Source organism: Anabrus simplex, chromosome 2, assembly GCF_040414725.1.
Source record: "Anabrus simplex isolate iqAnaSimp1 chromosome 2, ASM4041472v1, whole genome shotgun sequence".
In the NCBI taxonomy this organism is placed as follows: domain Eukaryota; kingdom Metazoa; phylum Arthropoda; class Insecta; order Orthoptera; family Tettigoniidae; genus Anabrus; species Anabrus simplex.
This window is the reverse complement of record NC_090266.1, coordinates 685993338-686008747: the sequence shown is the minus strand read 5'-3', so window position 1 is coordinate 686008747 and position 15410 is coordinate 685993338. Positions and strand designations below refer to the sequence as shown.

Here is a 15410-nt window from a genome sequence, read left to right as displayed (position 1 = left end):
TTTTCTTAAAGTCGTTTTCTTTGAAGAACATCTCTACCCATTTCAATTGTGCTAGGTTTATTGAGGCAACAGACTAATTGTTTCTTGAATATCAAGTTATACGGAGATAGGAACAAGAAAAGAATACATAATGGGATAAACATAATGGCAGGTCAGTGTCGGAAGAGGGAGGGAGCAACAGAAAGATGAGACAAGGACAAACATGAAAACACAAAAGGCCAAGGACAATCTCCACATGTTCAAACACTGCCAGCTTAGAACAGATCGGCTCTCTCCTAATCAGTGGCGCCAACTTGTGGGGGGAGGGGCAAGGTGTTCCCCCAAAATGATCTTAGGGGGCAGAGTGCCATCCCCCGCCCCCTCCACCGCACCAAATATTCTCGTCCTAGATGTTACGTCCCCTTAAAACGTGGAGTTTGGTAGTTTTCGGAGGTTCCTAAGGCGTTAAATCAAAAGAAGGTGGTAGATACTTTTATATCAAGAAATGAGATTAGAAAGCAGGCATTCCTTCGGAGAACTGCATTCCCCATGGAGATTGTTGAGGCGGTACATCTGGTGGTAGAGCTTTTCACATCGTGTCATGAAATGCATACTATACAGTAATAGGACATTTATTAAGAAAATGTATTTATGAAGCAAGTTCTGATTTCTTTTACTGGTAATTATTTTTGATAGCTTCGTACATAAAAAAATCCTTCAAAGTATTTATTTATGAATCAAATTCAGTTTTCTGATTATTTGTGAATATTATTGAAAACTCTGTACATAAGACTCATTCAAAAATGTATTTGAGAAACAAGCTCCATTATTGTTCTGCTTTTTTATGTTTGTTTGTGAATATTGTTATTATATTGGAATGTTTTAATTAATAGTTGTTCCTCATATCACATGCCTGTGTTCATGGTAATCATGCCCCCCCCCCCCAATAATTACCTAATTAATCCCAGTTCTGCTATATCCATCTCTTCTCGTCAAGACTGAAGATCTGTCAAGATGGTCTCTCAATGAGTGTTGATGCCCATCCTCCTGATGATTCTGGGAAGCAGAAGCAAGCTCATCTGGGGGGCTGAGAAGGGATGGATGTAGAAGAACTGGTATTCATGAGGGGGGAGCCTATCTACTTGAAGATGGCAGTGTTTAAAAATGTTGAGGTCATCCTTGTCCTTTTGTATGTATGTTCATGTTTGTCCTTGTCTCATCTTTCTGTTGCTCCCTCTTTGTGTACTGACCTGCCAATATATTCATCCTGTTATGTGTTTCTTTCCTTGTTCCTATCTCTCTCCCTATATGACTTGATTTGATACTTGTTTGTTCCTTTCCAATATTTAGTTCTTGAATATGTCCGTTTTGTGAGAAAACCAGCAATTCTTTTTCACTGATTGAGGATATTAATATTACAGAACATGTTCTAGTCAGCATCCTAGAAATGTAGCCCACTGGCATGCTGAAAGAAAACTGATTTTTAAATTGAGAATCCGTCCTCTAGTATTTGCATCCATTAGTTAGTGTTATAATTAACTAGGTGTTCTATGCATTGCTGACGGGTTATTGAAAAAAGTTGCTAAGCTAGTTAGTCACCACTCTGCTAATAATAATTTCATGTGGCTATTTCTAGCCGAGTGCAGCCCTTGTAAGGCAGACCCTCCGATGAGGGTGGGCGGCATCTGCCATGTGTAGGTAACTGCGTGTTATTGTGGTGGAGGATAGTGTTATGTGTGGTGTGTGAGTTGCAGGAATGTTGGGGACAGCACAAACACCCAGCCCCCGGGCCATTGGAATTAACCAATTAAGGTTAAAATCCCCGACCTGGCCGGGAATCGAACACGGGACCCTCTGAACCGAAGGCCAGTACGCTGACCATTCAGCCAACGAGTCGGACACTCTGCTAATATGATTGCCGTTATCATATGGCCTAATGGATTAGTGGTTAAGAGGTGACCGAGGGAAGTTGTGGAGAGGACAGGAACCATCACCATCACCCGTGTTAACTCTTTATCGTGATGACTGAGCAATACTTCCATGTTAGTGATGCACACCATTTATGGACTTTGGCATAAAAATCTATATTCACGAATTCCTCTATTTTTTTTAGCCTGTACGGTCAAAATATACCAGAGATAAAACTAATATATCCTGATATAACTATTTGTGATTTTCTGAAGAACGTGATGATAATTACATACATCTTTGTTGTTATTCATCATATGGAATAAGTGCATGCAATATAAAATATCTGAAATTATATTTTCATAACTTTCATTATGTACAGTTTTTCAATTCTAATTATAATAACAGTGAAATGTGACATTGTATATGTTTATTTATCAAACAACCTCGCTTGCTATCCCCAAAACTAAATGCCAACTTTCAAGAAATTCTGCGTAGCCGTTTTCCCATGATTTTGCAACAAACAAATAGACAGAGAAACAAAAATTGAACTGACCCCACTTTTGAATTTCGTATACATAATCTCAGGTAATAATGAAATTTCAGGCAAAAATTTGAAGTGTACGGTCAAAATTATAATTTCATTTATATAGATAACACTGAACATTATTCTAGAAAAGACATTCATTTTTAAGCTGCTCAACTCCTTGACTGAATGGCCAGTATTGAGCCCTTCGGTTCAGAGGGGCCTAGGTTCCATTCCTGGCCGGATCGAGGACCACTTCTGGTTAATTCCTCTGACTCAAGGACTGGACGTTTTATCCCTATATACTCCTCTTCGTATACACTCAGCACTTCATACTACCAGTTACCACAGAAACATGTAACAGTGAATAAATAAGTATGGCATCAGGAAGGCCCTATGGCCATAAAACAGGGACAAATCCATATGTGTGATACAGTTCACACTCATGATCCCACCGTAGTGTGGGAAAAGCTGCTGAGGAAGAAGATTTTTTTTAGGCTAGAAATTTGCCCTGAGCACTGAGAATGTCATTATTCAAGAACTCAGATAGGAGTTTTATATGCTGAGCTTGAAGTTGCACATTTCATAATCTAAGACCTCAAGTTTTTGGGTTTCAACCCAGCTCTGTCCGGTGGTATTTGAAGATGCTGAAATACATCACCCTCATGTCGGTAGATTTATTGGCACATAAAAGAACTCCTGCGAGACGAAATCCTGGCACCTCCACATCTGCAAAGAACTGTAAAAAACAGTCAGTGGGAAGTTTCTACAGAATAATAACAGTCATAATGTTTAAGCTGATTTTAGTAATAAGATAATGTCTTCTCCATCAGAAAATATTGTTTGCAACTCTGTACAATTACATCACACTTAATCATTCATGCTGTTAGTCATTTTAATACTTGATGATTCCTTTATATTCTAAGAATTGTAATCATCTCAGATGATGATAGTGCTAAGAAACAAAGGAGTTGCCTGGTGTTACATTGTAAGCTAATGGGGATTAGATTTCCCTCTCATCTGTAGCCACATCAGTTAACAGAATAATAACAGTCGTAATGTTTGAGCTGATTTTAGTAGTAAGAAAATGTCTTCTCCATCAGAAAATATTGTTTGCAACTCTGTACAATTACATCACACTTAATCATTCATGCTGTTAGTCATTTTAATACTTGAAGATTCCTTTATGTTCTAAGAATTGTAATAATCTCAGATGATGATAGTGCTAAGAAACAAAGGAGTTGCCTGGTGTTACATTGTAAGCTAATGGGGATTAGATTTCCCTCTCATCTGTAGCAACATCAGTTAACTTAGCAGTTCTCTTCATTATCAGCATTAGATATGATGTGAATAATTTATGATTTCTTTCTGTGAAACTTCGGTATAGTAAACCTATGAAGGTTGGATAATCATGTTCCTAATATAAGGTCATTCAATTACGTTTAAAATGGGACTTTAATGCAGTAAACCATTAGAGCACAATCATGTTTCATTTTTGGAGGAATTGAATTAAAACCTTCAGGAGATAGAGAAAACACTGTTGGAGCTTGGAGAAAGGGACTCAGTAGAAATCCTCAACAGTAACTTGATGTACATGCCCTGAGGTATAGATGGGAATGTGAGAGCTGTTGTCAGTACTTGACAGGATGACTTGCAAGATGTCACACTTGACATCATCTCTTCAGGCATACTAAGAGACTGCCCTCTTGACACTACACTACCCATGCAAGATGATAGATGCATAATCAGAAAGACTGGGTAATTTTATTTTTTTGAAAACAAGAGAAATGAAAAAGTAACTAACTAATGAATACAAATGTAGATATCAGCTGACATAGTGTATTCAGTTTTGAGGGGCTATTACATTTGGTAGGGGCTGCCTGGTCGAGGCGGTAAAGGCGTGCCCGGTTCGCCCGGAAGGACATGGGTTTGAATCCCCGCCAGGAAATCGTAAAATTTAAGAAATGAGATTTCCACTTGCGGAGGTGCACATGGCCCTGAGGTTCACTCAGCCTATACCAAAAATGAGTACCAGGTTAACTCCTGGGGACAAAGGCAGCCGGGCGCAGAGCTAACCACGCTACCCCATCAAGTGTCGAGGTTATGGATAGTGGAAGCCTTTACCTTCCACCCCTCCAACGGCCTTCATGGCCTGCATGGAAATGACTTTGCTTTGCGTTACATCTGGTGCAGTCCTTTTAACTAACAGCCATCTATGAGAGAAAACAGCATATGTATGGAAAGAAACAGTGCATCATAGTAGTGGAGGGAAGTGTAGTGTGTGGTGTGTAATTTGCAGGAATATTAGGGACAGGACCTGGCACCTGGCCCTTGAGCCACAGGAATTATACACTGTTAAAAATCCCATGTCTTGGACAGGAATCAAACCTGTAATGCTGCTGTCTGAAGACCAGAATGCTGATCATTCAGCCATACAGTTAGACAACTGACAAGATAAATATATTTACTGTAATTAATTATTTCCCTCTCAGAAAAATTAATTCCTAAAAAGACTGAGCATTTTTATGAATGAAAGCATATATTTTGAACTATACAAGATCTAACAATAAGGTGCGGCCATACTTTCAGGACACATTCCTCACACGTAGAAGAAGACAATATGTTACATGGAAATAGGTCCGGACATGTTTTATTTTCATGTTTGAAATCAATTTTTACAACTCTACATAGCACATTAATCATGAGAAACACACAGGAACAGAAGGTACCAGCGTACAACATGAAACTCTTCCTTACATGAAATATTCAAAATGCCCCGTGTTAGGATTGATCCATGCATCAACCCACCGTTGCTTTGAATCTTGGATGCACTGATGTAACCCTGGAGTATTGCGTATGCATGTATCAAATTCTGATGGAGGGCATTTTGAACATTTCATGTAAGGAAAAGTTTCGAGTGGTATGCTGGTACATTCTGTCCTTGTGTATTTCACTTGATTATTGTACTATGCGCCGGCCCCGTGGTGTAGGAGTAGCATGCTTGCCTCTTACCCAGAGGCTCCGGGTTTGATTCCTGGTCAGGTCAGGGATTTTTACTTGGACCTGAGGGCTGGTTCAAGGTCCACTCAGCCTACGTGATTAGAATTGAAGAGCTATCTGATGGTGAGATAGCGGCCCCAGTCTAGAAAGCCAAGAATAACGGCCGAGATTATTCGTTGTGCTGACCACACAACACCTCGTAATCTTCAGGCCTTCAGGCTGAGCAGCAGTCGCTTGGTAGGCCAAGGCCCTTCAAGGGCTGTAGTGCCATGGGGTTTGGGGTTTTAATGTACTATGTAGAGTTGTAGAAAATGTGTTCTAACATGAAAATAAAGCATTTCCAGACCCATATCCACAAAACATATTTTCTTCTTCTACGTGTGAGGAATGTGTCCTCAAAGTTTGGCCGTACCTTATTGTTACACCCTGCATGTTGTCGACTAATATGTCCACAGCATTCTTAAATGGTGCTTTCCATTTAATCTGGACAGTGAAGAGAACCGTTTGAGTACTGTACCACGATCCTGTTCATGTACAGTATATCGTTCATGATACTATACAGAATGTTTGATTTAGCAATGTCATAGTTTATTAGCTTAATGTCCTGTATTGATGATTCCAATAATCACAATTATAAGGCTGAATTTTCCCACCTAATCAATCTTTTACATATATTAAAGTACCTAAAACTTTTTCAGTACTGGTTTTGGCCTTTATAATAGGTCATCTTTAGCTGCTGAAGAACCTTGATTTTTGTTAAAAGAACATACGGTGTTAGACACTACTTATTCTAAATTTAGGATGACTTATTTTCAAGTTTAAATGATACATTGTTGTGATAAAACATGTGTCAATGAGAATTGTAAAAGTCTAAAATTGTCTAATTGTTCGTTGTGAAGTGTCATTGGTCATGATATTCCTTTAACACTCTCTTGATTTCTATATTACAATGTTAGATACTACTAATTCTAAGACAGCTTATTTCTAAATTTAAATAATACAATTTTGCAATAAAACTTGCATCAATAGGAAATCTAAATTTATCTAAAAGTTTCATTTTAGACTTCCTATTGATGCAGGTTTTATCACAAAATTGTATCATTTTAACTTATAAATAAGTCATCCTAAACTTAGAACAAGTGTTTAACATTGTATGTTATTTTAAAAAAAATCAAGGTTCTTCAGCAGCTGAAAATGGACTATTATAAAGGCCGAAACTGGTACTGAAAAATGTTTTAAGTACTTTAATATAAATAAAAGTATTGATTAGGTGAGAAAATCCAGCCTTATAATTGTGATTTAGCAATAAATATTGTGTGTTTTATGAAGAGCTTTAAAGAACATTTCTTTCAAAACTTGAAATGAAATATCAAACTTGTAGAAAGAAGAGTTGATACTTTCATAACTAAACTAACAAATTAATGATTGAAACTGCTTTATTACTAATCATTTTATGAATGATGCAAGAAATATTAGTTGTAAGTTGCTGTTCATTAACTGCATGTTCAATTAATAAAATTATTGTAATGCTAATATCATCCTATAATATTATAATGTGCCATATACGATACACTACAGCAAATCATTGTCCGATGGCTTGTACTTCCAGCTCAGTTTATTAAGGTACTGCCAGGTGCGGAAAGTACACATGGATTTCGGAGATAGGTGGGTTTCAGTACTGCCATCATCTTGAAATAACTGTTGTAGTTTCTTGTTTCAACTGTAGGTAAATACTGTATTGAAGTGGTACACTTCTCAAGGCTGTGGCCATTTCCTTCTTCAGTTAAGTATAAATATATAGGCCATAATCAACAGACACACAGAATTCACACACAGAGAAGTCACACAAACTGATGGCAATAATGTTCTGAACCTCTCATCACACATTATTACCATTTCAGTAACATCAGCTGGGGTGACTACTGTGAAAACTAGTACCGGTACTAATATATCAGTACTAAAAACTTACTTGGGAGTAGGTAACACAGGTGTGGCATCTACGTTACCAGTTTTGCCACTTGCAACAAACAGGAAAACAGAAATTAGGTATATTCCTTCTTATATCATTTGTATTTTCTAAAATCCACCAGATTCCCGTTACACATCCCAGAAAAGATATGATTGATTGACATCTAGTTCCAAAGAATTGAACTGATACATAGTACATAAACAAAACATCTTCAATGTTTCCTAATTATGCCACATGTTACCTGCAACGCTTCAATGGCAAATTTGCCTAGGCTGGGTGTCAATGACCTTCAGCGCCACGGTGAAAGGATGTTGCATTTGGTGTCGAGCATTATTTACCGGTTGGACACAAAGGCAAGCAGTGATCTTCTTCCTTCCCTTATACTCCTAAAGCAAAGCTAATGAATTGACTGGTGAAGTATTCTCGTATGATTGTGACTGTTATAGAGAGCCTTTTAACCGTTCCTTAGGATCACATACATATAGTGAGAAAAGTATTATTATTTAGAATGGCAGACCAACTCTGGAATTAAAAGGCTTGAAGACTAATCACATGGATGTTTCAAAAGACATTTTAATTATCATGGTATACAGAATCGCCATGGCTGTGAAGTTGTGAAAAATTATCAAGTCATGAGATGTTCTTGGGAAAAGATCAATGAATTGAATTGAAGCACAGATAGACACGATACAATTTCTGGTAGATCTCCAAATACAGTGCTTTCAGGTAATTTTTTCCACATTTATTATTACTATTATAACGAGTTGGTGGGATAGAAGGCAAATAAATACTCGACTGGTAGCTTCTACATTAAGATTTATTAATTCTTGTAATCACTTACACACAATTACACTGTTACACTTGTAAGCGCTCTCTCTTATTCTCTCTGTTCACTCACACTAATGCTTATAGGTTAAAACAGTTACGCTACACAGTTCACGTACTCACGCGATGTACACTTATCACTTGCAATTTCCTCTTTAATGACCGGCAAGCTTTTGAAGCCTAGCTGGTCGGCTGTGTTTACATTCTTTGTCCACAGGGTGCCAGAATTTCCCCAACTTGACACACACCATTGTCAACACTTCGTTTTACTATGTAGCCACTTAGAGCAAGCAGTGAGACTGGACAGAAATGCGGGTAGCTGTGCGACACTGGAGACATGACAAGCGAGCTGGCTTCAGGACAGCCACGCTTTTGAAGTACTCCATATGGACTACCACTGACAAAGCAAGCATGCTATTGGTCAAGAACCATCTGGTATTAGTCACAACAGAGGTGCTCTCCCTCGCCGCTCAGCTGGACTATTCGTATCCACTGTCAGTTGATTCACAACAGTACTCCAGTGCTCACAGCACTGTTACTCACAGGACTGAACCCTGTCACTCTCAGACTGAACTAGTTGCCCTCAATCACTTCTCACTGAGTCCACACACTGAACTAAACTCACACTTGGCCGCCGCCTTTATATAAGGAGACCAAACGTTCCAGAATGGTCTGGGAGCTGGATACATCTAGAAACCTCTTGCAACAGAAGGTTCCTGGTTCTTCATCCTTGTAATTTCCATCCTGGTCTCATGCTGCTGCAACGACGGGCCAGCCTTGTGCTAGGCTTGTCCATGAATGGTACAGTCAAAGAGGAAGCGGGTGGGCCATATGGATGATGTCACAAGCCTGCCCAAAATCGCACATTGGAATGGTGGACGCTATAACCATTGCACTAATTTTATAATTCTATTATTCTTCGTATAATTCTATACATTGGATATTGTATTCATAAGTTATGAATTTCATTATGGTCCATATTGACAATTGATCATTATCAAAGGGTAGAGAAGGGTCCATGGTATTGAACAGGTGCACCCTCCTCTACCCTTTGATAGGGATATTGTATTTGCAAAAAATATTTTTCTCCCCCCATAAAATGTTAGCCGAATGCACGAAGAACTTCATTCTCTCCTCAACTGTATCAGTTTCGAACCAGTAACATTCAGGAAATTCCCACGTCATGCCACTGGTAGGTACACATGTTTATCACATACAAAGGGAGAAATCAGTCTGGAAATGAGGAAAAATGAAAAAAATACTGGCTTCAAAAATGTGTTGTACAAATACTTTTAAATAATTTATGACTGTATTCACCCCCTTAATGGTAACAGAATAGAAAGCAGTGCACAGAACTAACTGTGCAACTGACATTAGCAGGATTATGGTGAAAGCTAGTCATGGTTCCTACTTAGCTCTTTGAAATGAGTATCGAAGAAGAAGATGAGTAGCATGAAGGATTGTACAGTCAAACCTCCAGTGCTTTTAAAAAGACAGATTTAAATTGTATGTAAATTATTCATTATTGTACAGAGTATTGAGACTGAAAAAAAGGAAACAGTGACTACAAGCTGAATATAACCTCTAGAAGTATGCCAGTATAACCTAAGAGAAAATGGTAAACAGAGTGAGTGACTGCACAGTTTGGGTCACATGGCTGTCAGCTTGCATATGGAAGATAGTGGGTTCGAACCCCACTGTTGGCAGCCCTGAAGATGGTTTTCCATGGTTTCCCACTTTCACACCAGGAAAATGCTGGGGCTGTACCTTAATCAAGGCCACGGTCAATTTCTCCCCACTGCTAGCCCTTTCCTGTCCCATCGTTGCCATAAGACCTATCTGCGACAGTGTGATATAAAGCAAATTGTAAAAAACAAATATTAAAAAAATGATATGAATACAACTATTTTTGATGCATATTTAATAGTTTTAGTAAGTTATTGTTTGTTCATATTACTGATGGTTCACTAAAGACTATGGAACTCAAGAATACATTTTTTAGATTGAGTTGAAAAAGGGATATGGATATCCTAAATATTAACAAAGATATTTCTTGAAGTATCAACAAAAGATATGGTTTGTCACCTGAGATTTTACAGTGATAAAGCCACCTAATAAAAAGAGAATTGTAAAAGAATATGAGTGTGAAACTGTAAAAAGAAAAGAAACTTTTAGTTTCATGATTAGAAGTTGGATGATGAAAAAGAACACAAGATGAAAATGTCAACATTGTAGACTCTCTCTCTGGTTGTGTTAACGTCCAGCCACTTGTTTCATTGCATATTTTTAGAATTCCCATAGCTTCTTCTACAGTTCTCCTCCAGATCTCTTGCAGGTGACTATGTCTCCATGCTACTAGCAGATCCCAGTTGAGCACTGACCTCTCAACATCATCATGTGGCTTCCTTAGTATGTTGCCAAATCAAATCCATCACCATCTTCTCTCCTTAACATGGTCTTTAATTTGATATTGGTTTGTTGCCTTCTGTGTTTCTTATTAGATGTCACATCTAGCCATCTTATGTTCAAATATTGCATCAGGCATGATTCGCCTTTCTTTTTGGTTTGATACCTGCTTTGTAGCCTTTTCATGTTCCACAGCCATATAAAATGAGGACAACCTTCACACTGGTGTTGAACAAGCATAGTTTTGTTCTTCATAACCTTACATTTTTTCAGACAGGGTGAAGTTTTTCAAAGGTAATGATGATAGCATACTTTAAAGAAGGGATTCCAGTTTGAATCGTATTTTAAATCTGAATTTCCTCTTCACAAGCACTACAGTAAACTACTCAGAGAGATTTAATATACCTTCTGTCCATCTTAGCAATATGACTGATTTGAATCAGAGGTTGCATAAAACTGCCTTTCAGACTATTTCATCCACTTTTTTTTATAGGAAAAGTAGTCATAATTCCAAATGAAATGAGTAACAACAAAACATAGACATCATTCCATTTTAAAAGCAATGATGAACAAGCAATTTTTGAATCTAACCAGACAATGAAATTGAAATCTGTTTGTAGTAAACACATGTGTAATGGTTCTGGGGAGTAATAGTTGAGTATTCCACAGTTTACAACACTAAGTAAATACTTACTAATGTCCACGCTGCAAGAGAAAACTAGTGTCCAGTGTATGCTTCTTTAAATCATCACATTTTGATTAATAGATGGAAACAAGCAGTTCCAATTCTACAGATGCTTGCAATTGTTATTTATCTATTAGAAGGAAAAGCACTGAAGTCATAATGATGATTTTATGATTAGTTTGATGATTGTAGTTTAAAAAGTGCCAAACATCAAGATTGTTGACCTCAACATAGATGTCAATTGTGGAATACAGTGAGAATGATGGTCCAATCAGCAAGTGTACATGACAGAAATCTGCCTCTTTTATATGAGTATGCAAGTAAAATGCTGTTTGTTGAAGATGTTATGATCCAAAGTAGGACAGCTTCACAAGGTTGGACATTTGTTCTTTCTCAGAGTTAACAGATGTTACCACTTTTAAATGCGACTATTCCAATAAAGAACCATCTTGACCATAAAAAAATGTACGGTGGAAATGACTCTGCTTATAAATGTTCAGGCTTATAATTTAGGAAGGAGGGAGGGCCACCAGAGAAGCCTGGTGCAGTCTTTCGCATTGACGTCCACAGGCGGTATGCATGCCTGTGAGGATGATGCCTTACCTAGGATGAAATCTACCATAATGTTGACAATGACAAAAACACCCAGTCCCTTAGCCAGAGGCATTAACTAGTGGAGGTTAAAAACCCCATCTGTTTGGGAACTGTACTCAGGATCCCTTGGACCAAAGGTTAGCATGCTAACCAGTTAGATGCTGGATGAGGTAGTGCTAATATGGAACATTTTATCACAATTTTAATAGTATCTGGTAATAATTCGGTGCATGTTAAGCGCAGTACTCTAGTATCAAATGGTAGCTCATCATTGTGTACTGCTCTCTGTTGTTCGTCATGTATAAGAGCTGCCTTTAATATTATTTTACCTCATGCTTGTCATCATTGAGCTTCTATCAGAAACATATAATGAGAAATATTTAAGTATATTATGGCGCTGTAACTTCCAGAAAAAACATTTATAGAAGTAGAGTTTTTTTATTTATAAAAATAGAAGTTTAAATCCACCTACCAGTAATCAATACATTAGATGCCACCGGAGAGGCCTGGTGCAGTCTTTCGAGTTGATGTCCACAGGTGAACTGCATGTGGATTGTCGACTTCCATCGTGTCACAGATATGAGGATGTAAGACTGATATAGTAGGTATTATGTCTGACTCGTTGGCTGAACGGTCAGCGTACTGGCCTTCGGTTCAGAGGGTCCTGGGTTCAATTCCCGGCTGGGTCGGGGATTTTAACCTTAATTGGTTAATTCCAATGGCACGGGGGCTGGGTGTACGCGTTGTCTTCATCATCATTTCATCCCCATCACGACACGCAGGTCGCCTAAGGGCGTCAAATAGAAAGATCTGCACCTGGCGAGCCGAACCCGTCCTGGGATATCCCGGCATTAAAAGCCATACGACATTTCATTTCAGTAGGTATTATTACCATTTCCTTCCTGTTGATAAATTACTATTCTTCATTTGTATGGTACTCTATGTAACAGCAATAAGGTCAATCGGTCAATCGTCACTTCCACTGTGTTCAGCTGGGTTGTGGTTATTTATTTGTTTGCTATTCAACAATATTTGTCCATGAGCAAAGGCATCGTGGTGAAGATAGTGTAGATGGGAACACTGAATCATCCCTTGATCAGGCCAGTAACTTGAGTGAATTATACCTATACAGAAGTGGAGTTTATCAATGGTATTTCTTTATTTCAGTTTCCTATGGCACCTGGTTCAGTGATGGACTCTCCACAAGCCATATTTACGAGTTTCAAGTTGCCTAAGCCATCTACAACTGCAGTTCCATTAAATTCTTCATTCACTTCGCCAACAGGGCAGGGGATGTTTTCCCTGCCACCAAATGAGCAGTCCAGGCAGAGCTCCTCTCCACCTAGTCCAGACGAAAGTTCCAAGAGCTCTACACCTGTAAGTTCTCACTATTATTAGGGACTTTTATCCTTACTGTAGATTAGGTACTTTATGTAAGAGGCCTAGCCTGATCAATTTCTATACATGTGCATTTTATGTCAGTTCTTGAATATTGTACCAATTATTGGACTGTCTGTTTACATTGATCCAAACAGCACCGACTTGATCTTCTTCAAGAAGGCTTCTACTCCTTCACGGAGAGTACTCCATGCCCTGACTCGTTGTGCCCTTTCAATGGAAAAAGTCAACACTATCATTGCAGCCAAGCAAGATGTTTCTACGTCACAGATCGTGAGGATATTCTCATAATGCACTCTAAGGATTTTCATGATAACATTGATATCATGGAAGGCTTTCTCTTCTTTGATAGAACTGTAGATTGTCGACTTCCATCATGTCACAGGTATGAGGATGTAATACTGATATAGTATTATTATCATTTACTTCCTGTTGATAAATTACTATTATTCATTTGTATGATGCTCTATGTAACAGCAATAAGGTCAATCGTCACTTCCACTGTGTTCGGCCGGGATGTGGTTATTCATTTGTTCGCTATTCAACAATGGCTGTCCATGAGCAAAGGCATCGTGGTGAAGAAAATGTAGATGGGAACACTGAATCATCCACTGGTCAGCCCAGTAACTGTGAATCACCACCTGAGGCTCAAAACCTGAAAAAATCATATGAGCAAGGCAAGTACACCTTTCTAGTATTTATATTAATTGTACAGGATAGTATACTTAACAAAGTAACACCACCGCTAATCAGGTAATTACAGTAAGAGTAACTCTGGCAGAAAGAGATGATAGAGTTCAAGTAAGGATGATCAAGAGATTAGGAAGGTACGTTAATCACAAAAATGTATTCTTTTTAATGCATACTTACAAACCACTATCAGAAAATTAAGTTAGGTACTGAAAAGTTATCATTCTGACCCTAGACTATTGCACAAATAGAAGACTATCATTTACTTCTCATTGGTATGAATGAGAACCATAGGATTTTGGTATTTCCTTCATCTCCTTAGTACAAACAGTACGGACTCATCAGTTTTTTCCAAAACAAAAAATATGTGATACTTTATTTTTAAAAGATTAAAAATACCAGTTTTCACATCTGTAATATGTTAAGGTTTTGATATATACTCCATATATATATACTGATTTTAAAAATTTACTCCCTTTAACACTTCCCCTTAAGTGGATTTTCAGAAAAGAAATTATGCATGTCCCCTTACTTTTACAGGAGGTTCCAAATACCAATTTTCACGTTTGTAACATGTTCCGTTTTTGAGATATACTGTAGAAACCCGCTTTGTCACTCCCGTTCACCACCCCGTAAGTCTGATTCGTTGGCTGAAAGGTCAGTGCACTGGCCATCGGTTCAGAGGGTCCCGGGTTTGATTCCTGGCCGGGTCGGGGATTTTAACCTTCAGTGGTTAATTCCAATGGCTCGGGGGCTGGGTGTTTGTGTTGTCCCCTACATCCCTGCAACTCACACACCACACACAACACTATCCTCCACCACAATAACACGCAGTTACCTACACATGGCATGTGCCGCCCATCCTCATCGGAGGGTCTGCCTTACAAGGGCTGCACTCGGCTAGAAATAGCCACACAAAATTATTATTCTTACCACCCCAAAAACAAAAAATACGTGTTTCTTTATTTTTTAAAGGAGGTACCGAATACCACATTTCATGACTGTAACATCTTCAGTTTTTGAGATATCATTAACCTCATAAAAGGTATTCAACCACTTTCCCACCTTTTTTCACCCCCTTAAGTGGATTTTTTCTAAAACAAAAAAATATGTGTTTCCTTATTTTTAAATACCAGTTTTCACGTCTGTAGCATTTGTCAGATTCTGATGTATAAGTATCCCCATAAAAAGAATTCAACTCTTTCTTCACTTCTCTTCACCCACCCCACTGCCTTAAGTGGAATTTTCAAAAACAAAAAAATACATGTTTCTTTATTTTTAAAGAAGATTCCAAATACAAATTTTCATGTCTGTAAAATCTTCAGTTTTTGAGATATAAGTATCCACATAAAAAAAATTCAACCCTTTTTTTAGTCCTTTTTACAACCAACCCCCCCAATGAAGTGTTTTTCTGACAACAAACAAATGTG

At 38.1% G+C, this 15410-nt stretch overlaps 1 protein-coding gene across 1 annotated transcript in view; it reads left to right on the top strand.

Moving 5' to 3' along the window:
* The window catches only part of LOC136863035 (zinc finger protein castor homolog 1), a 610435-nt gene that overhangs the window by 559207 nt on the left and 35818 nt on the right, over positions 1–15410 (top strand). The window contains exons 17-19 of the mRNA XM_067139355.2: positions 13060–13269; positions 13428–13675; positions 13768–13967. Of these exons, the coding sequence (XP_066995456.2) occupies positions 13060–13269; positions 13428–13675; positions 13768–13967 (658 nt within the window). The remainder of the gene's footprint in view (positions 1–13059; positions 13270–13427; positions 13676–13767; positions 13968–15410) is intronic.